Source organism: Callithrix jacchus, chromosome 5 (genome assembly GCF_049354715.1).
Source record: "Callithrix jacchus isolate 240 chromosome 5, calJac240_pri, whole genome shotgun sequence".
NCBI lineage: Eukaryota > Metazoa > Chordata > Mammalia > Primates > Cebidae > Callithrix > Callithrix jacchus.
The window spans coordinates 103,740,321-103,767,889 of record NC_133506.1 but is presented as its reverse complement, the minus strand read 5'-3'; the positions used below and the strand labels follow the sequence as shown (position 1 = coordinate 103,767,889).

Genomic DNA, 27,569 nt, shown 5'->3' with positions numbered 1-27,569 from the left:
AGTTCATACTTCTGTTATCCCAAAATTGAAGAGAAAGCTCTTCAATGATTGACTTTATCTTCTACTCTTCTTTACATCAGTATTTTTACTTCAAATAGTTATCAAGATCCCATACCACTTCCTTTACAGAAAATTAAGTAATGGAGATTTCAGTCATTTCACTCTGCAAATAAATTCCCCCCACCACATCCCCAAGGTTAAGCCTTCAGATTAGGATGAAGCTCTTCAATTCCATCTGACATGAGGGTGGGAACAGGGAAGTGAGAAAAGGGGGAAAAAAGTATGGGAAATACTCCCTGAACAAACAAAACAGGAGGAGGATCCAATACCTTTAAAAAATCAGCCAAGTATAAGAAACAACTCTTGCCTCTTGAGGAAAAGACAGTAACAAACCTGATTTAAGTGAATGAAAGGCTTGGCAATAAAATAAAGCAACCCAGAGCAGTCTGGAGATACATATACCCAACTAATTGTTTCCTTCCTTTTTTGGAGACAGAGTCTGGCTTTGTTGCCCAGGCTGGAGTGAAGTGGCGTGAACATGGCTCACTGCAGCCTCAAGATATCCTCCCGACTCAGCCTCCCAAGTAGCTAGGACTACAAGTGTGTGCCATCATGTCGAGCCAATTTTTAAATTTTTTGTAGAGACAGAATGTCACTATATTTCCCAGTCAGCTCTCAAACTTCTGGGCTCAAGTGATCTTTTTGCCTTGGTCTCCCAAAATTTTGGGATCACAGCCATGAGCCACCACACCTGGCCCCAACTAACTGTTTTAAGAGAGAAAAATCATTAAAACTAAAGTTACCCTTTCCCCACGTGTCCAACTTCATGAAAATATTATTCATGTAGATATGCCTATGCACTAGTCTCTTTGAGACAAAATCAGCCAAAACAACATGCCAGTATAATAAGTCCAGAGGACTCAACTGCTGACTGAATACTTTTTTTTTTTTTTTGAGACAGAGTCTTGCTCTGTCACCCAGGCTGGAGTGCAGTGGTGTGATCTTGGCTCACTGCAACCACTGCCAGCTCCACCTCCTGGGTTCAAGTGATTCTCCTGCCTCAGCCTCCCAAGTAGCTGGGACTACAGGCCTGTACCACCACGCCTAGTTAACTTTTGTATTTTTAGTAGAGACGGGGCTTCACCATGTTGGGCAGGCTTTCTCAAACTCCTGACCTCAAGTGATCTGCGCCCCTTAGCCTCCCAAAGAGCTGGGATTATAGGCATGAGCCACCGTGCCTGGCCTGACCAAAATAAATCTTATAGGATCCCATATAATGAGACTGGTACATATTCCATCAATGATGCTGCCCACTGGTGATGAGCTCATGATGGCTGTCAGCTGAGATCTGACGTCAGCATTGCTCCTGCTTATCACACAACACTGAGCAAAGATTATAACTTTTTCACCCTCCATTTGTCATCTGCAAAATACTGATAATGAGTGTTCATATAGATTCATCGGTTAATGCTTGCAAGCACTAGGGAAATAAGCACCACTCCAGCTCTTAATGAATTACAATAACTTAATTCATGCCGTTCCAGATTCATCAACACTGAATGAAGTGCAGTTGGGTAAATAAATAGGTGAATGAGGTCCTGAAATGGTAACTGCATTCACTGTGACATGAAGATGAAGAAGCCAGCCTAAGTGCAGGTAGTACTATGGTGACGTACTTGAGACACATCTTACTTTGAGAGATAGTTTCTGTTAGTGAAATTTCAACATTATATATTGAGTGCTACTATAAGCAGTAAATATCCTGATACAGACAGAATTCGGTTTTTATGGACAAGGTTTGTAGAACCTAGTTTTAGTCACAGCTACCTGTTGGAAGAGATCAAGTGAAGTAAAATTATAGAAAACAATCAAATCTGTAAAAAAAAAATACAGTTTTGAAATGTGTTATAATTCAGTTTCTATAAGCTATACTTTTAAAAATTTGTGAAATAGGATTCATTCTATAGGAAGACACAGAAAAAAAATGTCCAAATGGAAAAAGGTTTGCTATGTTTCTAAACTTCAGTTTGATACAAGGCCATTTTGAACCTCTCATAAAATAGGGGGAGGAAAATTCCAAGAGCAGCCCAGTCTCCTATGGCTATAACAGTCCAAAAATATGCTTGAATAAAGTCTTTGCTCACAGTCCCATATCTAACCTGCATAAGCTTCACAGTGAAGGGCAGCACACCTCAAAAAAAAAAAATCAGGCTGTCACCAAGTCTTCAACTTAGAGCCAGTGAGAAGCAAATAGATGTCAGGCTTCTGGGCTGAAAGGAGAACCAGAGGGCAGAGACCAGGGCCTCTCACAAAGAGCTGGTCCCCTCTATTTCTAATTTTCATTAATATAACTGGGACTGTGTCTGCATTTTTGTAACTGACCCCCTTAGATTTCTTTTTTTGGGAGGCTCAATAGGAGACAGTTATCTAAATGACAGTTGTATAGCTTATTTATTTTCCCTACCCACAACTCTTCCCTTCACTTCACTCCAAAATATTTCCAGCATCCCTTTAAGGTAGAACAATGTGTATGAATTAATGAAGCAGGAGTCCAGCAGGACTTGTTTTCTGGTCACAACCCTGCTGAACAAAGTAAGATCTGCTCCAGATGAGATAAGGCGAAGAAACTGGCCAAAACCAGCAGACTGTGACAAGGGCAATCCCTGGCTGCCCTCATTGCTCGTTAGCATGGGACACTCCCACCAGCACCATGACAGTTTACACATGCCATGGCAATAACCCTGAAGTTACTGTCCCTTTCCTAGAAAGTTCTAAATAACCCACACCTCAATTTGTGTTAAACTGCCCCTTAATTTACATGTAACTGAAAGTGGGTATAAGTTGTATAAATACAGTTGCCAAGAGCCCATATATTGCAGAGTCTGGGCACACTACCTATGAGTTAGCGCTGTTCCACAAGGAGCAGTACTGTTCAATAAAAGATTGCTGTCTAACACCACTGGCTTGCCCTTGATTTCTTTCCTGGTGAAACTAAGAACTCCTGGGCTAACCCCCAGTTTAGGGGCTTGCCTGTCCTGTATCACTGCTAGGCCATTCAATACTCAGGGGAAGTTCACTTATATCTCAGGATATACTGAGAATTTCCAGACTAATCTCACTGTTTATCGCAACACATAAAAATAGTCAATTTAAGCTGTTCTCTATCTTCAGCCTGACTCAGTGGACAAGTATGCTGGAGGTCAGATGGGATAAAAAAATTTATAACATCTCATGAAATGTAGTAAAGATAGTTTAAAGTTCCACATTTAAGAGGATCAGGTTTACTTTCCAGTCCAGTGATTATAACACTATTTGGCTTAACATTATCAATACTAAGACATGTGAGGCCCATGTACATGAGGAATAAATGTACAATATTTATTCCTCCAATAAATAATGTGTGGCAGCACCAATATCAAGCAGTTGCCACAGGGAAATGAATATTATTGACCATTAAAAAAAGTGTACATGAGGGGGAAAAAAATCCCAAAAAGACAATCATATTCTTTATTGAAGGAGATTCACTCAAGGTTCTAAGATGCAACATTTTTCTACTTTGATAAATACGTTTTGAGTGGTCATTGCCATGACATTATTCGTATAAATGTACCATTCCATTTATTTATACACTCATTCCAACCCACCTATTTGCCTTCCCAGACTATTTGGCTGAGTGGGGTCAAATAGATAAAATAATAGGCACTATATCAGTTGCATTTAATAGCCAAATTTACCCAAAAAAGATTTTACTTGAATCACCAAAGTCTGTATAAAAACATATACCTACGTACATTGGAATCACTAAAGATTTCTGATTCTTCACATTCACAGCAAAGTAATGCTGCTGATTCACTGTCTTCCAAATGAGAGCTCTGTAATACAAACAAAATCATTTCAGAGACCCAAATGAATGGGCCCATAAGCATGAGGGGAAAAGCAAGCTGAAATCACTGAGTCAGTGGTGTTAGCTCACAGATGAGAAGCTGCAATTCTGATTAGTAATGGCTGTTTTGAGAAAATACAGACAACAAGGTGACTGGTTAGTTAATTGAGGAATGCTTGATCAACGGAAGCATTTCCTATGGTTTCCTGATTTGGGGAAAGATCCAGCACATCTTTTTCTATAAAGATGGTGCTGCTAATTCTTTATAGTATGTACTCAGAAATCTTCTTAGACTGGGGATAGATTTGTGTTCATTTATCTTCACATCCAAAGATACACATTTACTTGTTTAGAGATAGGCTATAGAATATAGCATAGGGCCTGATTAGGGGATCAAACTCTTAGCCTAGCCTCATTAGCCCTCTGCTAACAAGTGTTTATAAGAGCCAAGAGACATGCCCTACCCAAGTTCCCCAACAGATGCCAGAAAACAATTTAAAAACCTTTTCTTATATTCTCTAGTCTCTTTCTAAAAATCTGTCTAAAAGACAGATAAGGAAAATAAGGCAAGGGAGTGAAATAATTAGCTGGTAACATAGGAGTATTTTTTCCTATGATTAACAACACAAAAAAAGGGAACAGAAAAGGATCCAACTCTGACTCATTAGACTGTATTCAAATATTTGCTCTTTAGTGAAGAGCAGCTGGAAACTGAGTTATCCCTACAAGGATCATGGATGTATATGCTTATGTCATTAAAACATCTGGCTACCAGTGGCTGAAACTTGTAACTACTCCATAGCTATCCTAGTTGATTCCTACTTTAATTTTTCACAGCTAGGGCTGTGTTTTAACCTGAAGTATACCCTCAGAGATAAGAGTTTTAGAGTGCAAATAAACTTAAATATAAGAAAGTAAAGTTCAGAGTTACTCTTTCTGAAAACTGACCTGCTCCTGGCTTACTTCCTTCTCATTTTTTTTTTCTACTCCGAACCTTTGCCTACTTTTAGTTTTCTGTCTTAAAACCAAGTCTTATCTGGCATTATCCCTCTCTATTCTTCTTTTAGAAAATAATCATAAATAACCAAATATTTAAAATCACTGTTAAAAATACCACAAATGCAAGCTTCTATTTATTGCTCTCTTATATTTTGGAGAGGGGAAAATAAGAACAATTACTCTCCATCTAGCTTAAAAAATATATAAAATATTTGAAGACTTCTAGAACTCATATTAGGAAAGCTAAAAGCTAACTAATATTTGAAAGAATTAAAATGGTAGAGATCAGAGCTGCTTTCAATCTTTCCAAGCTCTCAAACTACAATAGATAATAATATAAATATTAAGTATATCAAAAGTGGCTTGTCGCCGGGCGCGGTGGCTCATGCCTATAATCCCAGCACTTTGGGAGGCCGAGGCGGGTGGATCACGAGGTCAAGAGATGGAGACCATCCTGGTCAACATGGTGAAACCCCGTCTCTACTAAAAATACAAAAATTAGCTGGGCATGGTGGCGCGTGCCTGTAGTCCCAGCTATTCAGGAGGCTGAGGCAGGAGAATTGCTTGAACCCAGGAGGTGGAGGTTGCGGTGAGCCGAGATCGTGCCATTGCACTCCAGCCTGGGTAACAAGAGCAAAACTCCGTCTCAAAAAATAAAAATAAGTGGCTTGTCACTGTTACAGTATAAAAACTGAAGAGATGCCAGGCGCAGTGGCTCATGCCTGTAATCCCAACACTTTGGGTGGATCAGCTGAGGTCAGGAGTTCAAGATCAGCCTGGCCTACATGGTAAAACCCCATTGTTACTAAAAATACAAAAAATTATCTGGGCATGGTGGTGGGTGCCTGTAATCCCAGCTACTCTGGAGGCTGAGGTAGGAGAATTGCTTAAACCTGGGAGGTGGAGGTTACAGTGAGCTGAGATCGCGCCACGAGCACTCCAACCAGGGCAACACAGAGGAGTGCCACCACACTCCATCTAATAAATAAATAAACAAACAAACAAACAAATAAATAAATAAAATAAACAATAAAAACAAAAACTGGAGAGAGCGTGAGCCCAGGAGTTTGAAACCTGTCTGGGCAACATAGTAAGACTCCATATGTATGAAAGAAAATAAAATTAGCTACGTGTGGTGGCACTCCTCTGTAACCCCAGCTAGTTAGAAAGCTGAGGTGGGAGGATCATTTTAGTTTAGGAGTTCAAGGTTTCAAGTGTGCCATAATTGTGCCACTGCAATCCAGCCTGGACAACAGAGCTAGATCCTGTCTCCAAAACAAAACAAAACAAAACAAAACAAACCTGAAAAGAGAAAAGTGTAAATTAAACCAAATTACACTAGTTAAGACGTTGCAGTTTTCATTCTTACAAATATTTCAGATTTTCACACTAGCTCTTTCAAAATGACCTTTCGGCTGGGATCCATGGCTCGTGCCTGTAATCCATGGCTCATGCCTGTAATCCCAGCACTTTGGGAGGCCAAGGTAGGTGGACCACCTGAGGTCAGGAGTTCGAGACCAGCCTGGCCAACATGGTGAAACCCATCTCTAATAAAAATACAAAAATTAGCCAGGCATAGTGGCGCTCACCTGCAATCCCAGCTACTGAGGAGGCTGAGACAGGAGAATCACTTGAACCTGGGAGGGGGAGGTTGCGGTAAGTCAAGATCACACCACCATGACTGGGTGACAGAGTGAGACTCTGTCTCACAGGAAAAAAGAAAAAAGAAAATGACCTTTCAAGAAAGTGGGCCTGTAACCACACTTGCATTCCTAAAGTTATTTTAAGACTTTACATATATATTTATTAACTGAAACAATTCAGTAGGATACAAGGTATCCATTAAGTGGGTTGACAGCATTATAACATAATTGGTTCATGGAACAAGTGTTTACTTGCAACTAACATACTAGTTATAAGTTAAATTCTGAGAAACCTAAAGGAAGACAAAGGAGAAAGGTCAAGTTCACTTCTCTGCCTCCTTCTGAGACCTGGTAACTCTAATTACTGAATTGTTTCTGGGTTCTGCAGAGTAAACAGTTTTTCTCATGACTATATGACTTACTCCGAGATTGCAAGGACAAATTAATATTTAGGAGCTCTATTAAACTACACAATATTTAAACATATGCTAAAAAGCATTTTATAAAATTAATAGTCATTTCTGGTTTCAAACAATTTTTAGTAAGCTAGGAATACAAAATGCAGCCTTAATTCATTGCATAGATGGGATTTTTAAAATTTTTTTGAGAGGATGTCTCTCTCTCTGTTGCCCAGGCTGGAGCGTAGTGGCACGATTTCAGCTCACTGCAGCCTCTGCCTTCTGGGTTCAAGCGATTCTCCTGCCTCAGTCTTCTGAATAGCTAGGACTACAGGCATGCACCACCATGCCCAGCTAATTTTTATATTTTTAGTAGAGACAGGGTTTCACCATATTGGCCAGGATGGCCTCTATCTCCTGACCTTGTGATCTGCCCACCTCAGCCTCCCGAAGTGTTGGGATTACAGGCGTGAGCCACCATGCTGGGCCTAGGTGGGCTTTCATATATAATGCCTCTCAGTGGAAGACCTTTACCTCAACCTTGTTGCCTGAATTTCATATTGTAAAAATTCCCTCAATGTTTCTTCTAGCATGAGGGTGGTGATCTTCCCCAGTTTGTAGTGCAGATAATTTCTTCTTTTGAATGTCCCTTTGGCAAAAATTCTGAAGAGACAAAGTCAAACTCATATTCTTGTATTGAAAGTATTAAGCCAAAATTTTAACTAAATTGAGTTCACATCCTAGTTCTGCCACTTACTAGCAGTGTGATTTTTAGCACATTTCTTAATTTCTCTGAGCTCAATTTCCTCATCCATAAAAATGGCCCAATAATAACATCTATTTATTAGGTTGTTGTAAAGATTGTATGAGAGATAACATAAGAAAAACATTTAGAGACATAGAGCCAGGTGTGGTAACATGTGCCTGTAGTTCTAGATACTCAGCTACTCTGGAGCCTGAGGTGAGAGGACTTGAACCCGGGAATTTAGGTCCAGCCTGCACAACATAGCAAGACTCTACAAAAAAAAAAAAAAAGTAATAAAGAAATAAAGAAAAAGCACTTTGAATAACTTAGCTTCTGATGTTGCTGTATTACTGCTTCTTCTAATAATAAAAATGTTACTATAAAAATTAATCTCCTTCCTAGATCTAAAAGGCTTATACATTTGAGTTATAATTTTATTTCAAAGAAACTTTTGTCTTCAAGGGAAATTTTGCTTATATCAAATATTAAGTGTTTTTCATTCTTAAAGAATATTTTCTTTATTTAAGAAAAATTTTATGCCTGTAATCCCAGCACTTTGGGAGGCCGAGGGATCACAAGGCCAGGAAATTGAGACCATCCTTGCCAACATGGTGAAACCCCATCTCTACTAAAAATACAAAAATTAGCCAGGAGTAGTGGTGTGTACCTGTAGTCCCAGCTACTTGGGAGGCTGAGGCAGGAGAATCAATTGAACCTAGGAGGCGGAGGTTGCAGTGAGCCGAGATTACCCCACTGCACTCCAGTCTGGTGACAAAGTGAGACTTTGCCTCAAAAAAAAAGACAAAATCATATTCCTTATATAACCTGGAAGCACTGAGCTCACAATGAGTCATTCTTTGCCATTCATTTGTACTCCTACTGTGTATTAAGCACTTTTCTGGGTACTGAATTATTAATAGCTAATGTAAAACACCAAACAAAAAGGGAAAGGTAACTGAACCGGTTAAAAAAAACAGTTTTTTGCTTTTTATGGGGATGCAAAAACCACAAAGATAGGATATAACTTTGTGGAAACATGTCCCTTTGGCTAAGTACTGTGTGGAGAAAAATGGGTAAGATTGTTAGTAAGAAAAACATCCACATATAACAGGAAGTTTCAACCCATAACAGTTTCTAAGGAACAATTATAGTAATAAAATGTTGCAATTTTTATGTGGACTATATGATGAAAGAACTCATGTACTAAGAAGGAAGTTTTCAAGAGTGTTTAAATCTAACTTGTGCAGTTACCTAACAATTTACAAGCAGAAGTCTTAAGAAATAATCTCACAAGAGTCAAAACCTCTTGCCCTGTTGTTATTGTTCAGTCTCTTTTACTCTGTTCTTGTTAAAAATTGTATGGTTTTAAGAGGCAGAAAACATTTACTATTTCTTTCCTCTTTCCATCTTTCTTCCTTTCCTTGTTTTTTTTTTTTTGTTGTTGTTTGTTTGTTTTTTGTTTTGTTTTTGTGGTTCTAAGTGAATACATTGCAGCTGTATTTAAACTAGGGACTTAGAAAATGTACTCTCAGACATAGGCTGGGCACGGTAGCCCATGCCTGTAAGCCCAACAATTTGGGAGGCCAAGGCAGACAAATCATCTGAGCCCAGGAGTTTGAGACCAGCCTGCGCAACACTGGCAAAACTCTGTTCTCTAACAAAAATACAAAAAATTAGCCAGGCATGATAGTGTGCACCTGTAGTCCCACCTACTTAGGGGTCTGAGGTCGGAGGATCACCTGAGCTCAGGAAGTTGAGGCTGCAGTGAGCTGAGATCATACCACTGTACTCCAGCCTGCGTGACAGAGTAAGACCCTGCCTCAAAAAATAAAAAGAAAAATATACTATCAGACATCAAACAATAAAATATATTTATACCCCAAAGCCTAGCAACTTTGGGAGTAAGAGCTTTTAATCCTCTAAAAGCCAGGATATACCCTGGCACTTAGGTATAACTGGATTGAAAAAGCAATTTCATAGCCTGACTCTGATCCAACTAAGAAAATTCTCTAAAGTCCCTGCTTAAATTATAAATTAAAAAATAATTATTTCACTTCTTTGCTGCATCTCCTGAGAGAAGGAAGGCCATTCTCAGCAATGAGACTACTGACATTCCAGAAAATGTAGACATCACTCTGAAAGGATACACAGTTATTTTGAAGAGCCCCAGAGAAAGTTAGGGAGGGATTTCAATTACATTAATGTAGAATGCATTCTCCTTGGAAAAGAGGAGGCACTAGGTTGACAAATGATTGGGAAATAGAAAGGAAGTGGCTACTGCTTGCACTATTTGCAATTGTGCACAGAACATGATCAAGGGTGTTACACTGGGTTTCCATTAGAAGATGAAGTCTGTGCATGCTCCTTTCTCCATCAGCTTAGTTGTCCAGGAGCATGGGTCTCTTGCCGAAATCCAAAATTTCCTGGGTGAAAAATACATCTGCAGGGTTTAGATGAGGCCAGGTGTTGCTTATTCAGTTACCTCAAGTCCCCAAAAATGTATTAATCCTTGGAGGAAATGATACTGAGCTTGTTTCAAATTCATCTGCTTTGATTTAGCAATCCACAACAGTTAAAAACAAGGATAACACTACTTTCAGATGATCTATATGTCACTGGAAAAGGAAGTTTAGCAGTCTAATAAATAAGATATAACAAGATACTGTATGATTGCTAACTCCTATTTGTGATATTTTAATGATGCAATAAAAGACCTCTATCATAGCTGGGCTTGATGGTGCATGCCTATAGTCCCACCTACTCAAGAGGCTGAGGCAGGAGGATTGTTTGAGCCCAGGAGGTTGAGGCTGCAATGAAGCATAATCCCACCACTGCAGTCCAGCTTGGTGACAAAGTGAGACACTGTCTCAAAAACCAAAAACAAACAAGCAAAAACTCCCCAAAACAAATATTTTAGTATGTAACGTATGTATGTGGTAAAAACAACTAAGAAGGTGTCAAAGAGTATTTTTAAGTCTTCCACCATCCCAGTCCTTCCACTTCTCACAACCCCATTCCTAGAAGAATCACTATCCCAGTTCCTTAAGAATCCTTTCAGAATTATTCTGTGTACATACAAGTATTCTGTGTGTAAATGTTCTTTCCCAAAATACACAAATGAAAGTACACTGCACCAATTTTTCTGCCCTTGCCTTTTCAACTTATCTTTGTTTCACTATTTTTTAAAAACTACATAACATGAAAAATAGCATAACATTTATCCATGATTCAATTACCTCCCACTGGGTCCCTCCCATAATGTGGAAATTCAAGATTTGGGTAGGGACACAGCCAAACCATATCATTCCACCCCGACTCCTCCTAAATCGCATGTCCTCACATTTCAAAACCAATCAAGTTTTCCCAGCAGTCCCCCAAAGTCTTAACTCATTTCAGCATTCTACTGGTACCAATTTACTGTATTAGTTGGTTTTCACACTGCAACTGGGCAATTTACAAAAGAAAGAGGTTTAATTGGACTTACAGTTCCACATGGCTGGGGAAGCCTCACAATCATGGCAGAAGGCAAGGAGGAACAAGTCACATCTTACATGGATGGCAGCAGGTAAAGAGAGAGAGCTTGTGCAGGGGAACTCCTCTCTTTAAAACCATCAGATCTTATGTGACTTAGCCACGATCACAAGAACAGCACAGAAAAGATTTGCCCCCATGATTCAATTACCTCCCACCAGGTCCCTCACACAACACATGGAAATTCAAGATGATATTTGGATGGGGACACAGCCAAACCATATCAACCATCGTAACCGATATTTTTGAGACAGAGTCCTGCTGTCACCCAGGCTGAAGTACAGTAGTGTGATCATGGCTCACTGAAGACTGGACCTCTCAGCCAAGCAATCCTCCCACCTCAGCCTCCCTAGTTGCTGGGACTTATAAGAGCATGCCATCACACTCAGGTAATTTTTTAAATTTTTGGTAGAGATGGGGTCTCACTATGTTTCCCAGGCAAGTTTCAAATTCCTGGGCTCAAGCCTCCTCCTGCCTTGGCCTTCCAAACTGTTGGCATGAGCCATCACACTCGGCCCCATCTTAACTATTGTTAACTGTACAGTTCATATATTCAAGTTATTGTACAGTCAATCTCTAAAGCTTTTTCATCTCAAAGAACTGAATCTATAGCCATCAAACAACTCTTCAACCCCAATTCAACCCTTAGCTACTACCATTCACTTTGTTTCTATGAGCTTTGATTGCCCTAGATAATTCATGTAAGTGGAATCACACAGTATTTGTCTTTTTTTGACTGAGTTATCTTACTTAGCATAAGGTCCTCAAGATACATTCATGTTGTAGCATGTGTCAGAATTTCCCTCCTTTTTAAGCCTGAATAATATTCCATTGCATGCATATATGACATTTTGTTTATCTATCCATCTATTAATAGACATTCATTTCATCATTTCTGATTGCTGTATAGTATTTCATTGTAGAGATGTTCCACAATTCAGTTAATCAGTCTCCTACTAATAGATTCAAGTTACTTACAATTAAATTCATTTTCTAATATGCTGTAACAAATTACCAAAAACTTGGTGGCTTAAACATACACTTGTTATTTTATAGTAGAGTCAAGAAGTTCTAAAATCAAACATAGATTTTAGAAGTAACTGTGTTACTTCTGTAGGATCTAGGGGAGTGTTATTGGCTAAACTGTGTCCCCCAAAATTCACATGTTTAAGTTTCAATCCCCTGTACCTCGGGATGTGGTTGTATTTGGAGACAGGGTCTTTAAAGAGTAATCAAGTTAAAATGACATTTAGTAACCTAGGGGTGGTTCCAATATGGGTTTGTCCTAATCCAGTATTACTAGTATTCTCATAAAAAGAGATTAGGGCCACATGTAGTGGCTCATACTTATAATTTCAGCACTATGAGAGGCCAAGGCAAGAGAATCACTTGAAGCCAGGAGATCAAGACCAGCCTAGGCAACATAGCAAGACCCTAGCTCTACAAAAAAATAAAAACAAAATAGCTGGGACTGCCTGTAGTCCTACCTACTTGGGAGGCTGAGGCAGAAGGATTGCTTAAGCCCAGCAGTTCAAGTTTACAGTGAGCTGCACTTTAGTCTAGATGGCAGAGCAAGACCCTGTCTCTAAAAAATAAAAATAAAAAATGAAAAAAGAGAAGAGATTATAACACAGATGCATCCAGAGGAAAGACCATGTGAAGACAGAGGGAGAGGATACCCCTTTACAAGCAAAGAAAGGCAGCCTCAGAAGAAATCAACCCTTGCCAACACATTGATCTTTGACTTTTAGCCTCCAGAACTATGAGAATATAAATATTTGTTATTTAAGCAATCAGTCTGTTTAAATGGCTTATACTTGTTATGGTAGCCCTAACTATTTTTAGGAGAATCAATTTCTGTGTCTTTTCTAGCATCGAGTGGCTACCTGCATTATTTGGCTCAAGGCCCCTTTCCTCTATCTTCAATATCAGCCAAGGTAGATTGAGTTCTCTTATCACATCAATTTGACCTCCTCTCCAGTGGCCCCTTTCCACATTTTTTCTTTCTTTTTTTTTTTTTTAACTTTTAACTTCCCGGGTACATGTGCAGGTTTATTATATGAATAAATTCATGTCACAGATTATTTCATTATCCACACATTAAGCCTAGGACCCATTAGTTATTTTTCCTGATCCTCTCCTTCTTTGCACCCTCCACTCTCTGGTAGGCCCCAGTATCTGTTTTTCCCCTCTATGTGTCCATGTGATCTCATCATTTAGCTCCCACTTATAAGAACACGTGATATTTGGTTTTCTGTTCCTGCATTAGTTTGCTAAGGATAATGGCCTCCAGCTCTATCATGTTCCTGCAAAGGACATGAGCTTGTTCTTTTTTAATGGCTGCATAGCATTTCTTGGTGTATGTGTACCACATTTTCTTTATCCAGTCTATCACTGATGGGCATTTAGGTTGATTCCATTCTTTGTTGTTGTAAACAGGGCTGCAATGAACATATGCATGCATGTGTCATTATGATGGAATGATTTATATTCCTTTGGGTATATACCCAGTAATGGGATTGCTGGGTCAAATGGTAGCTCTGTTTTATTTTTATTTTATTTTTTGAGACAGAGTTTTGCTCTTATTGCACAGGCTGGAGTGCAATGGTGTAACCTTGGCTCACTGCAACCTCCACCTCCTGGGTTCAAGCAATTGTCCTGCCTCAACCTCCCAAGTAGCTGGGATTATAGGCACCTGCTACCATGCCCGGCTAATTTCTTGTATTTTTAGTAGAGATGGGGTTCACCATGTTGGACAGGCTGGTCTTGAACTCCTGACTTCAGGTGATCCACCAGCCATGGCCTCCCAAAGTGCTGGGATTACAGGTGTGAGCCACCACGCCAGCAGTAGCTCTGTTTTTAGCTCTTTGAGGAACTGCCACACTGCTTTCCACAATGGTTAAACTAATTTACACTCCCACTAACAGTGTATAAGCATTCCATTTCCACGGCAACCTCCTCAGCATTTGTTATTTTTTGACTTTTAAATAATAGCCACTCTGACTGCTGTGAGATGAGATGGTATCTCATCACAGTTTTGATTTGCATTTCTCTAATGATCAGTGATGTTGAGCTTCTTTTCATATGATTGTTGGCAAAATGTATGTCGTCTTTTTTTTTTTTTTTTTGAAAAAGAGAAAAAGCAGGGGAAAAAAAGAAAAAGAGGGAAAAAGGAATATTCCTTCATTCCTAAAATGGGTTTCAATAATGGCCGATCAATATTTTGAGTGTTTAAAGTGGTTAATGCATATTTTATGTGTTTAAAATGGAGACCTCTATTGTGTTTATTTGTTCTGGCTCTGAGTTCAAGTCCTGGATATCATTATCAATTTGTTGTCTCGTTGAATCTAAATCTCATTATGTGTCTTATGTATCTGGGTGTTAAGATCTCTTATTGTTACATTAATCCTTTTACCCTTGCATCCTTGTAGCTTTGAAATCTATTTTATTAAGTGTGAGAATTGCAACTCCTGCTTTTTATTTATTTATTTTTGCTCTCCATTTGGTTGGTGAGTTTTTTTCCATCCCCTTGTTTTGAGTCTTTGTATATCTTTAGATATATCGTTAGATTTTGTGGATAATGTATATTTTGTGTGTTTAAAATGGAGAGCTCTATTGAGTTTATTTGTTCTGGATCTTAGTTCCAGTCCTGGATATCATTATCAATTTTCTGTCTCGTTGAATCTAAATCTCATTATGGGTCTCATGTATCTGGGTGTTAAGATCTCTTATTATTACATTAATCCTTTTACCCTTGTATCCTTGTAGCTTTGAAATCTATTTTGTCAAATGTGAAAATTGCGACTCCTGCTTTTTATTTATTTATTTTTGCTCTCCATTTGGTTGGTACGTTTTTTTTTTTCCAACCCTTTATTTTGAGTCTATGTATATCTTTGGATATACCATTAGATTTTGTCTGTATCTTTTGATTGGGAGATTTGGTTGATTTAAATTTAGGGTTGCTGCCATTTGATATTAACTGGCTATTTTGTCCTTTCGTTGATAAAAATTCTTCTTTATGTTAACGCTCTTTACTTTTTGGTGTATTTTTAGAAAGGGTCATACTGGTTGTTCCTTTCTGTGTATAATGCTTCTTTTAGAAGTTCTTGTAAAGCAGGCCTGGTGGTAATAAAATCTCTGAGTACTTGCTTGTTCCTAAAAGATTTTATTTTTCCTTCAAATGTAAAGCTTAAATTGGCAGGATATGAAATTCTGGGCTGAAAGTTCTGTTGATTAAGTATATTGAATATTGGCCCCCACTCTCTTCTAGCTTATAGGGTTTCCGTTGAGAGATCTGCTGTAAGCCTAACGGCTTACCTTTATGGGTAACTTGATCTTTCTCTCTGGCTGCCCTTAATATTTTCTCCTTCGTTTTGATCTTGGTGAATCTAACGATTATGTGCCTTGGGGTTGGTCTTCTTGAGGAATATCTTTGTGGTGTTCTCTGTATTGCCTGGGGTTGAATAGTGTCCTGCTTTGCTAAATTAGGAAAATTTTCCTGGATAATGTCCTGGAGAGTATTTTCCAGCTTGAATTCATTCTCTCCGTCACATTCAGGTACACCAATCAAGCGTATATTAGGTCTTTTCACATAGTCCCATATTGCTTGGAGACTTTGCTCATTCCTTTTTATCCTTTTTTCTCTATTCTTGTCTTGTCATTTTGTTTCATTAAGTTAGTCTTCGACCTCTGATACCCTTTCTTCTGCTTGATCCATTCGGCTGTTTAAGCTTGTACATATTTCACTAAGTTCTCGTGTTGTATTTTTCAACTCCATAAGTTCATTTGTATTCCTCTCTGTATTGTCTATTCTTTTCAACATTTCATCTAACCTTTTTTCCAAGTTCTTAGTTTCTTTACATTGGGTTAGAACAAGTTCCTTTAACTCCCATAAGTTTCTTATCATCCACCTTTTAAAGCCTACTTCAGATAATGGAACAGTCCTTTTCCGTCAGGGCTTGTTTCGTTGCTGATGGGTTCTGGTTTTGAGTATACTCGGCCTTCTTAGGCTGTTTTTTTCCCTTCATTGTAGATGAACCGCCTTTTTTTTTTTTTTTTTTTTGAGACGGAGTTTTGCTCTTGTTACCCAGGCTGGAGTGCAATGGCGCAATCTCGGCTCACTGCAACCTCCGCCTCCTGGGTTCAGGCAATTCTCCTGCCTCAGCCTCCCGAGTAGCTGGGATTACAGGCATGCGCTACCACGCCCAGCTAATTTTTTGTATTACTAGTAGAGACGGGGTTTCACCATGTTGACCAGGATGGTCTCCATCTCTTGACCTCGTGATCCACCCGCCTCGGCCTCCCAAAGTGCTGGGATTACAGGCGTGAGCCACCGCGCCCGGCGCGATGAACCGCCTTTCTAATTAGGTTTCTGAGTCGACGTCCGACTTACTGATTCCCAGTGCTGGGATCCGAGCAACCCACTGTGGCAGCGTAAATAGCAGCGATAAGACTGATGGTGCTCTTCTGCCCGGGAATCTCTGGTCTGGCTTCCCTCTTGAGTCCGCAACAAGCGGCTCTGACTTCCCGGAGCTCCATACTCCGGTCAGTAGGGGAAGCAGTCCCGTTGGCTCTGCATGCAGAGCTGCTGCTCCGAGACGCCGGCAAAACTGCTGCGGCGGCCACAAGTGTCGCGCTGGCGACCCGTGGGGCTCCTCCACTGGGAATCGGCTAATCAGTGAGTGATGAAAATTCGTCTAAAGATGTGGCGTCGTCTCGTTCTCTGAGCTTTCACTGGGAGCTACAATCCTGAGCTGTTAGTGGTCGGCCATCTTGGATCTGCTCCTGTCTTTCTTCTTTTGAAAAGTGTCTCTTCATGTCCTTTGCCTTTTTTTTTTTTTGAGACAGAATCTCGCTCTTTCGCTCAGGCTGGAGTACAGCGGCATGATCTCAGCTCACTGCAACCTCTGCCTCCCAGGTTCAAGCAATTCTCATGCTTTAGCCTACTGGGTAGCTGGGATTACAGGTGTGTACCATGATGCCCAGCTAATTTTTTTATTTTTAGTAGAGATGAGTTTTACATGTTGGCCAGGCTGGTCTTAAACTTCTGCCCTCGAGTGATCCTCCCACCTTGGCCTCCCAAAGTGCTGGGATTACAGGTGTGAGCCACCTGCCCAGTCCTTTGGCCCACTTTTAAATGGAGTTTTTTGTTACTTTTCTTGTATATTTAAGTTCCTTATAGATGCTGGATATCATACTTTTGTCAGATGCATAGTTTGTAAAAATTTTCTCTCATTCTGTAGGTTGTCTGTTCACTCCGTTGATAGTTTCTTTTGCTGTGCAGAAGCTCTTTAGTTTAATTAGAGTCAATTTTTGCTTTTTGCAATTGCTTTTGGCATCTTTATCATAAAATCTTTGCCTGTTCCTATGTCCAGAATGGTACTGCCTAGGTTGTCTTCCAGCCTTTTTATAGTTTTGGGTGTCCCTCTTCTACTTTAACAGCCTTTGTGACTGATTATGTTGCATCCTGTCCCAATAATCCGGGGTAATCTTCCTATTTTAAAGTTACATATGATTAGCAACCTAATTCCTCCTTTACTATGTAAGATAATATATTCACAGGTTCTCAGCTGATTAGGATGAGGACTCTACTGGGGCCATTATTCTGCCCCCCACCATAATATTTTTTTTTTCCAGAAATAGTCTTGCTGTGTCACCCAGGGCAACCTCTGACTCCTGGGTTCAAGTGATTCTCCTGCCTCAGCCTCCCAGTAGCTGGGACGACAGGCACCTGCCACCATGCTCGGCTATGTTTTGTATTTTTAATAGAGATGGGGTGTTTCACTATGTTGGCCAGGCTGGTCTTAAACTCCTGACCTCGTGGTCTGCCCACCTTGACCTCCCAAAGTGCTGGGATTACAGGCACGAGCCACCACACCTGGCCCATAATCTTCTTCTTTAAAGGCTTTACTGTGGGGGGAAAAGAATCGTTTTCTGGAATCCAATATTTATACCAATAAACTGAGATGCAAAAAATTAAGTGCAATGGGAAATACAAAATTGTAGTTATATACTTTGCACATAAAGAGGATCATAAAAACTTAGTATCAGCCACAGAATGTTTGAAATAGCTTTTTCTGGAGAGGTGATGATTTGGATTTAATCCACTCATAGTATTTTTCATAGGCTTTTTTTGTGATAAACGGTACAGATTTGCAAATTGTCTAGTATTAAGGATATAATCTGTGGTTACTGAATTGAACCGAGGCAATTTGAAATTTTAAATCAGGATAAATTGAGTGGTTCCTTCTTCCAGGCATCCACAGTTCCTTGCACACACATTTTCTAACTCCCTTAACTCACTACTGTAATTCTTTATCCCCCTCTGGACTATGAGCTTCTTGATTTGTATCGCCAGGGCCTGACATACAGTAAGCATTCAATACATGTTCATTCAATGAATAAGTGACTTAGTATTAGTTGCTGCAATTCTTCTTTGTTGCCATAAAAATAACAAAAATTGAAGATAAGTTATAATCTTTGTATATAGGTATAATTTAGAGGCCAACAGTCTTCATTCCCCTGAACACATGATATTTGTTCCTTAATTAGTAGTAGTAGCAACAGCTCCCATTAGAAGAGCCAATTGTTAAATGAAACACTGCCTCCCTTGGGCTCCAGATCAACATGGAGGCTTTAAGCCAAAAGAGCATATTCATTTCTCAGAGCCTCTTAGCAGCTTGGCCTGTCAGTGGCCAAGACAATCAAGATATTCATGCCACATTACTCCCTAACTCTGGCCTGCAATTAGCCTATTTCATTTGCAAAGGTATTGCTGGTGTTCACTCATTGCATGTAACACACAACTGTGTTATGGTAAGCATCATAGGCTTGTTTCTCCACTCACTGTGCTCTTCAGAAGGAACACATCTCTCAGTTCAAATCTCACCCATCCTTCAAAGCACCACTCAAATCCCAGAATTTCAGGAAGCTTCAAAATGATGACTTCAGTCTCACTGAAATAGGAGCTCCCTTCTGAACCCTCCTTGCCTAGGCAGGAGTTGGCAAACTATAGCCTTTGGGCCAAATGTGGCCCACAGCCTGGTTTTTATATGGCCAGCAAGCTAAGAATGGCTTTTGCATTAAAAAAAAAAAAAAAAAAAAAGGCAATGAATGTGCAACAGAGACCATATGTGGCTTTTGGCATCTTTAAGTGAAGCCTGAAATATTTACTAACTGGCCCTTAACAACAAGAAAAAGATTCCTAACTCCTAGCCTAGAGCACATAATGCAGCCTAATGATAAATTGCCCAGAACTGGTCTCTAATCTGTGCATAGTCTTGTCTCCCTGTGGTAGTTTCTGTTGTCTACCCAACAGTCATCTCTCACCTCTCTTACCTACCAGTGCCAGTACTTGGGCTGACAATTCCAAGTACCTGCCTTTTCAGCTTAGCCTCCCTGAAGCCCAGCACAGTCATAAATCCTAATCCTGGTCTCAAAGACTTGAGGGCAAGTCTGCCATGGGCTTGTGGGAAAAGTTTTCCATCTTGACAAAGGAGATTTGAAGGGAAAAAACTGCCCTTTCTATGCCTTTGGATACAGTTATCCAGATTTGATATCTAGAGCTGTGACAGCCATTTTTTGACCTCAAAAGGAGAGGCCCAAGAGCAAAAGGCAGCATGTTAAAGATGGTAGAGCAGACAGACAGAACCCAGAACTTTGACAACTGCATTGATCACTATATCAAGTCTATAATATAACTGCCTTGCTCCTGGCCTTCTCATCTTAAAAATTATCCCACTTTTAATATGGTATTCTGGTACTTTCGAAGGAAAAATTTCTAACTCTATAAATAGATTTTGTGTGCTTGGAGAATAAGGTCAACATTTTCTATGTCTGCACTTCTACAGTATGCACAGGGGTGTAATCATTGGGATCCAATTATTTTATGAGTAATTACTTTGAATAAAATTTATCACCCTTAGACTTTGAAAAGATTCCTAGGTGTACAAAAGCAACTGAGGAGGCTAGTGTCTATGAAAGTAACTTTGATAGACAGCTACCATAAGCAAAGCATTTCAGATTTATTATCTCATTCAATACTAGGCCGGGTGCAGTGGCTCAAGCCTGTAATCCCTGCACTTCAGGAGGCCAAGGCAAGTGGATCACCTGAGGTCAGGAGTTCAAGACCAGCCTAGCCAACATGATGAAACACCAACTCTACTAAAAATATAAAAAATTAGCTGGGTGTGGTGGTGTGTGTCTGTAATCCCAGCTATTCAGGAGGCTGAGTCAGTAGAGTCGCTTGAACCCGGGAGGCAGAGGTTGCAGTGAGCGGAGATCACACCACTGCACTCCAGCCTGGGCAACAAGACCAAAACTCTGTCTCAATAAATAAATAATAATACTAAAACAACCCAGTTAGGTTACATACTGCAGATTAATATGAATGAAGTCTAAGTGGCACAGTAGAGAATTTAATTCAGGTCTCTTAGATGTATTCATACTCTTTCACAATGTCTCTCCTTGTCCTTCTCAGTCTTCTATTGCAACTAACAGTGATAAGATTTAAAAGTTTTACTTATCATTCGTTGAACATTCACTTGATTACATTTCAGATCCCATACTTGCCACATTACTTGTAGTAGCAAATTCATAACCTCACACAGAAATAATCTGAATATTTACCTAAAAACAAACAAACAAACACTAAACCCTGTCATCTCCTTGAGGTAGTTTTGTTTTTCGTATTTTTTCCCGTCTCTTTTTCTGATATAATCAGCTTCCCTAAAAGTGCATGTTTCTGAAATAAGAGAAAAAAATCCTCTAAGTAGTGATTCTCAGTGTGGTCTCTAGATCAACAGCATCACCTGATAACTTGATAGAAATGCAAACTCTTGGGACCCACCCCTGATCTGCCAAATAAAAATCTGGTGTAGAGCCCAGAAACGTGTTTTTCACAAGCCCTCCAGGTAATTCAGATATACATTAAAGTTTCAGAAGCACTGGTCCAAAGTATTTCCTTCAGTACATAGCACTTAAATCACTGCATTAAAACCACAATGGTGGAATCATATCACTCCTATGAAAACTGTTAAGCAGTGGGTCTCCAAATTTCAATGACTTCTCCAGTCATTGAAGAAACAGTTTCTCTACAACCAAATTGAGATAAGACAGAAATGTCTTCTCTATCACAGATATTTGACTCAGATACAGAAACAGACTTAAAATTTTAAATGGTAAGTCTACAATTAAAAGAAGTATGAAGTAATTTCTGCAACTTAAGATTGATACAGCACCACAATTAAATCACTGCTGCTGTGCTGAGAGATAACATTTATTATTTTAACATCAGAGCTTGGAGGGAAGAAAAAGAATCAGCAGTTTAAATTCAATTTGGAAATTAGAGATCCCCAGTAGGAAAGCTTTACAACCCAGTTTCCTATCCAGTCTATAAAATAAACAGGGAGGACTTGGGATTCAACCTCTCCCTGGTAGATAATTTGCTGAGAGTAAAAATGCACTGTATCATTAGGGCTCTAAGGAACTTCTAACCCTAGTTTAAGGAAGAATCATGGATACCAAGAAGAAATCAGAATTACTCTAAAAAATCATTCCTTGAAGGGGAAGAAGACTTTGCTGACCTTAATTCCTATCACAGATTTCACTGAACCCAAGTGGGGTTTGGTTTCATAATTTAACCTATAAAAGACAGAAATGGTTGAAGCTGAAGAGAAAATAGCAGTGGGACCTGGAACAAAGTCTAATTGTGATTAATTAAAAATTAGTGTCTTCTAAAGACTAACAGAAGATGAAGAACAATAAATTTACAAAGATCAGAAATAAGGGAACAGGCCAGGCATGGAAGCTCATGCCTGTAATCTCAGCACTTTGGGAGGCTGAGGTGGGCAGATCACCTGAGATCAGGAGTTCAAGACCAGTATGGTCAACATGGTGAAACCCTATATCTATTAAAAATACAAAAAATTAGCCAAGCATAGTGGCGGGAGCCTGTAGTCCCAGCTACTCAGGAAGTTGAGGCAGGAGAATCACTTGAACCCAGGAGGCAGAGGCTTCCGTGAGCTGAGATTGTGCTACTATACTCCAGCCTAGGTGGCAGAGTGAAACTCTGTCTCAGAAAAAAGGGGAGGGGAGGGGAGGGGAGGGGAGAGGAGGGGAGGGGGAAGGAAGGAAGGAAGGAAGGAAGGAAGGAAGGAAGGAAGGAAGGAAGGAAGGAAGGAAGGAAGGAAGGAGGGAAGGGGAGCAAGCAAGCAAAGAGACTGACTATGCTGGAAGAATTTGAAACCAGTGTAGAAAAATCAATTAATTGGAAACCAGCAGTACAAAAATTATTCAGAAATTTATGTGTAGATATTGAATTACGTTTTCTCACAGAAACATTCCTAACTAATGCTTGGATTCCTAAACTAGCAACTACAGCAAAACTAACAAAAGGAAAGTGGGGTTATCTCTAGTGAAATGCAAAAGCAGTCATTCATAGGTACAGGTTATTAAGTTTACATAGAGGGCTGCTACTTGTATTTGATAAACACCTATATAGTGTAAAAGGCAAACTAAGTTAGTACTATGACAGATTGTGAAAACTAATCATCCACACACACACAAAAAAACAAGTTAATAAACAAGTTTATAAAGACAGGGAAAAGCCAAGAAGCCAGTGGTAGATGTTCAGTCCTGTCTGAAAACCCATGAAAAGAACAATGAGCAAAAAATGGCAACAGCATCTCAGAACTTCTAGACCTGGAATCTTGAGACACAAAATAAAAATTCTTGGAGTTATGTGTCAGCTGCTAATTAAGTGGCTGAGGAGCAGTGAAATGTAATCCATAAAGAGGCTGGTTTGTCTCTGCTTAGGCAAACAAAATATTCTATTATTTTCCATTTTGGGTTAGGCTTCTGATATTAACATGTTAGCTGCTTATTTCCCTCCTGTTCTGTGTAGGAGTTTTATTTATTTATTTTAGAGACAGGGTCTTGCTCTGTTGCCCAGGATGGAGTGCAGTGGCGCCATATTGGCTCACTGCAACCTCCACCTCCAGGGCTCACACGATACTTCCACCTCAGTCTCCTGAGTAGCTGAAACTATAGGCCATGTGCCACCATGCCCAGCTAATCTTTTTGATTTTTTTTTTGTAGAAATGGGGTCTCCCTATTGCCCAGGCTGGTTTCAAATTCATTGGCTCAAGTGATCTTCCTGCCGCCTCCCAAAGTGCTGGGATTACAGACATGAGCCACCACATCCAGCCCTGTGTAGGAGTTTTTAAAAGATCAGACCTGTCAACTTCATGAGGTGACAGCGGGCTAGCAAACCAAGGAGATATTGCAAGGTTAACTCTATGTGTGCTAAAAACATGCAATTCTTTTGACCTCAATTCACTTGGAAATCACCTTACATATTATTTTTGCAGTCTTTAAAACTGCAGCCTTCTAGTTTTTTATTTCCCTTTTCAGACCAATATATGAGAGCTGTCTGTGGTTTAAACACAACCACCAACTTCCCCCAGCCCCTGCCACACAAGCACTTAACAAAAAAATTTGTGTAGCTTGATTTGGGACCTGGGCTATGAAAGTCAATTAGGTTTTAGAGATGCTAATGTGTGTATCATGTAATATGATCGCTGTATGTGTGCAAAAAGGTAGAGTTCTGTGTTTCTTTACAGAATGAAAGTTTGAACAGCAAAAAGACTGCTATTTTAGAAAAACTAAGGAACTTCAGAAAGGCATTTGAAGAAAAGAAGACACTGAGTAAGAAAGGAGAGAAAAGCCTCCCTTGAACATTTGTCTGGGCATGTATGCCAGGAAAGAAAGATAAGTGCAGAAAGATCACTGTTACTTAGATAGAACTGTGAGACATTACCAAGTTAGGTGTCAGATGATTGTGAAAAGAGCCTATTTCCTCACAAGAGCTTTATTCCTTCTTTAATAAATAAGAGAGCTGAAGGATTTAGCTCTAGTATTAGAGGAGGAACCTAGATTGATATCAAGGAAGGCTAGAGATACCTAAAGTTAAGGACTACCAGGCTGAACTGGGAGTAAAGTGAGTGGTGGCCTTATATTTGTAATTAATTTCCTACATAGCATTCTGACCACAAGATGTCCTCACACTGTAGCAAGGTCATTTTTGTCTTCTAACTATGCACTATGATGGAGAAGCTGCTTAGAAGGAGCTAAGTGAAAGCTTGTAAACCTCAGGTATAATCTTTCAAAGAGATTCATTCCCTATTCCTTGGAGAAATAGTTATACTAATGATTAAAACTATCTAAGGAGAACATCACCTGACTAACTCTCTAGGGCTCTTATTCCCTGATCTAAACCCTTGACATGTACTAAAAACTCATAGTCAATTTTGGGTACAGCAGAGGTAATACCTATTCCTCAAAATCCTTGAATCCATAAAATTGTTAAAGATGAGAAAAGCCCAATTACACATTTTTTCCTAGTCTGCCTTTCTTCTCAGTCACCCACATTTCCTTTTCTCTTTTTTTAGATGGAGTTTTGTTCTTGTTGCCCAGGCTGGAGTGCAATGATGTGATCTCAGCTCACTGAAACCTCCACCTCCTGGATTAAAGCTATTATTCTCCTGTCTCAGCCTCCCAAGTATCTAGGATTACAGGTGTGCATCACCACACTGCTAATTTTTTGTCTTTTTAGCAATGCGGTTTCACCCTGTTGGTCACGGTGGCCTTGAACTCCTGACCTCAGATGATCCTCCTGCCTCGACCTTTCGAAGTGCTAGGATTACAGAAGTGAGCCACCCCGTGCCTGTCACCACATTTCAGTAGCCAACACCATAGTGAGGTTGCCAAGCGCCTTGGGGGAAACCCTCATGGAGGCAGAAAAGGTGCTCACATAAAATTCAGTTCCCGTATAGACACGGTGGCTCATGCTGGTAATCCTAGGACTTTGGGAGGCCAATGCGGGTGGATTACCTGAACTCAGGAGTTCGAGACCAGCCTGAACAACATGGTGAAACCCATCTCTACTAAAAATACAAAAAATTAGCCAAGCATGGCAGCATGTGCCTGCTTATCGTCCCAGCTAACTGGGAGGCTGAGGCAGGAGAATTGCTTGAACCTGGGAGGCGGAGGTTGCAGTGAGGAAAGATCATGCCGCTCCACTGCAGCTTGAACAACAGAGCAAGACTCCAGCTCCAAATAAATAAATAGATTCAGTTCCCACCAGAGAGTTTTTAGAAGAAGCCCTGTCAAATATTAGGCCTGCAGAATCCTCCCCATTCCCATGGATGGGGAGAAAAACAGGCAGACTTTTCAGCCCTCTCATCCAGCATCTCACCCACTAGAAAAGTGGGACTTTATGGAGTGCTAATAGAGATAGTTCAGGGCTGACTACAGGTTGAGCAATGTCAGGAAATAAGTAAAGGGATGAGAGTAGACGTGTTCCAAAGGTTCTAGCCACAAAATCGCAACGCCCAGAGCCAGAGAACAGAGTGACAGTGTCTAAAGAAAAGATGTTTGTCAAAGAAATGAACATTTCTCTAAGCTAGTTTCCATCTTAGGAAAAGAATTTTGGAGATGAACTCAGAAATTGTTTCAAAGGACAGAGATTCCAGAGAGATGAGCAATACAAGGGATCTTACCTACTAAACCATAATTGGGAGGTGTCATAAGAGCCACTGGGGTGAGAAACTCAAAAGTTAAAGGGGGAATCTTAGCAACCTAGGGCTTCAGTGATCAAGGAATGCCTCCTACAATCAAGAGTGTTGGTTGCTCAAAATCCAAGCCAACCATACACCTTAAAGAGCAGCTTGCTGGTGAGTAGAAGCTCAAGTTTGAAGTAGGGCTCCAGAGATAGCCACAGGGCTGTCCCCTTATAGTGTCCCTTGCTTGGGATGCTTTGTGTCTTTATGGAGGCCAAAGAGAAACACCTTGGGTCCCTAAGCTTTAGGCCAATGGGAAGATTCAGGACAAGAATTTAGCCCTAACTAACAAAAGCAAGAGACTAGAGACTCAAAATAGGAGAGTATCAAGGAAGAGATGAAAGATAGGGAACTGCCAAGTCATAGGGAAGAGTTACCCTGCCCAGGGCAAGGGATTAGCAGAGAACCTTGTGAATAAGACCCCTTAATTATTGCCAAAGAAAAGAGTTCTTCTGAAAAGAAAATTGCAGAAAAGGATAAGCTGTTTTTGACAACAGCTTTTTCTCAGAAACAAGATGAAGTACAGGAAGGTACTTCACAGATGAAGTAAAGTCTGTGTCAATCCCTGCACAGAGTACAGGCCCAGTTGAAACCAGAACTCTCTTTATAAGCAGTAGGTATAGATACTAAAACATGTCTATGATAGTCACTGACCTGATCCTAGAGAAAAACCTGGAGCTTAGGCATGGACTTCTTGCATGGGATACTGGTCAGTACTATTTTTTCAGGTTTGATTTTAGGATAGGACCTTGGGTTTTATGTCTATTAAAAATGTCTACTGGTGTGTAGCTTTATGTCTACTAAAAATAAAACTATTCCCTTTGGGCCAGCAAGTCTGTTTCTAGGAATTGATTATAATTATGTTAAATGATATTTTCCCAATGTTACTCACTGCAGCATTTATTATAATAATGATATCCTGGAGACTGGTTAAATACATTATGGTATATCTATATAATGGAATACTATCTGAAATAAAAACAAGGAAGTTTTTGATGTACTAATATAGAAATATTTCTAGGTCAGACTAGGTAAAAAAAAAAAAACAAGGTATGCAATATTGTATATAGTATGTCACCATTAGTGTAAAAGAGAAGAATGTGTGTGTATATGTGTGCGTGTGTTTGCATGTCTGTGCATAGTGCTTCTACAAAGAGACAAAGAAAACTATTAATATTGTTTGTGAAGAGGAGAACTAGATGGTGAGTGTACAAAAGTAGAGGATGACTTCACTATATACCCTTTATAAGGTTTTGACTTTTAAACTTTGTGAATGTATTACCTAGTTTAAAAAAGTAAACAAAAAATAAACTTAAAAATCAAATAATAACAAAAGAACTTCTTTAGCCTTTTAGCAGTAACCAAATCCCAGAAAGAACCAGATTTAATTAAACTCTGACACGTGAGTGAGGATATTGACTCAAATGTCACACAGGCATCTACTGGGGTCTATGTGAACTTCTTTGGAGATCTGGAATACTGATATCATAAATCTAAAATCTGTACATGAAATCATTCAGACACTGATTTAGCAAATTTCTATTGAACTACCATGACTTCATTTTCTAGTTGATGAAAAATAAGAGTTTTCTCTTAGAGTTTTCCTCTTCATAATCTGTAACTTTTACCTCAATACAAAACAAACAGGCTTTCTTTTACATGGATACGATACAACTGAAGTCTGCACACCCCAAAGGTCAGAATGGAATCTTTCATGAGTAAACTCTAGTTGCAGACAAAGAATCTTCTATA

At 39.7% G+C, this 27,569-nt stretch overlaps 1 protein-coding gene across 9 annotated transcripts in view; it reads right to left on the bottom strand.

The window, feature by feature from the left end:
• SSH2 (slingshot protein phosphatase 2) overlaps positions 1–27,569 on the bottom strand; it is a 306,939-nt gene that overhangs the window by 217,982 nt on the left and 61,388 nt on the right. For 3 of the 9 annotated variants that reach the window (XM_078373915.1, XM_035303255.3, XM_078373908.1), the window contains exon 2: positions 3,792–3,872. The exons of the other annotated variants lie outside the window; for them this stretch is intronic. Coding sequence is in view for 2 of the 3 variants with exons in the window: in XM_035303255.3 (XP_035159146.1) it covers positions 3,792–3,872 (81 nt within the window). In the remaining variant the exon portion in view is untranslated. The remainder of the gene's footprint in view (positions 1–3,791; positions 3,873–27,569) is intronic. 9 annotated transcript variants of the gene reach the window in all.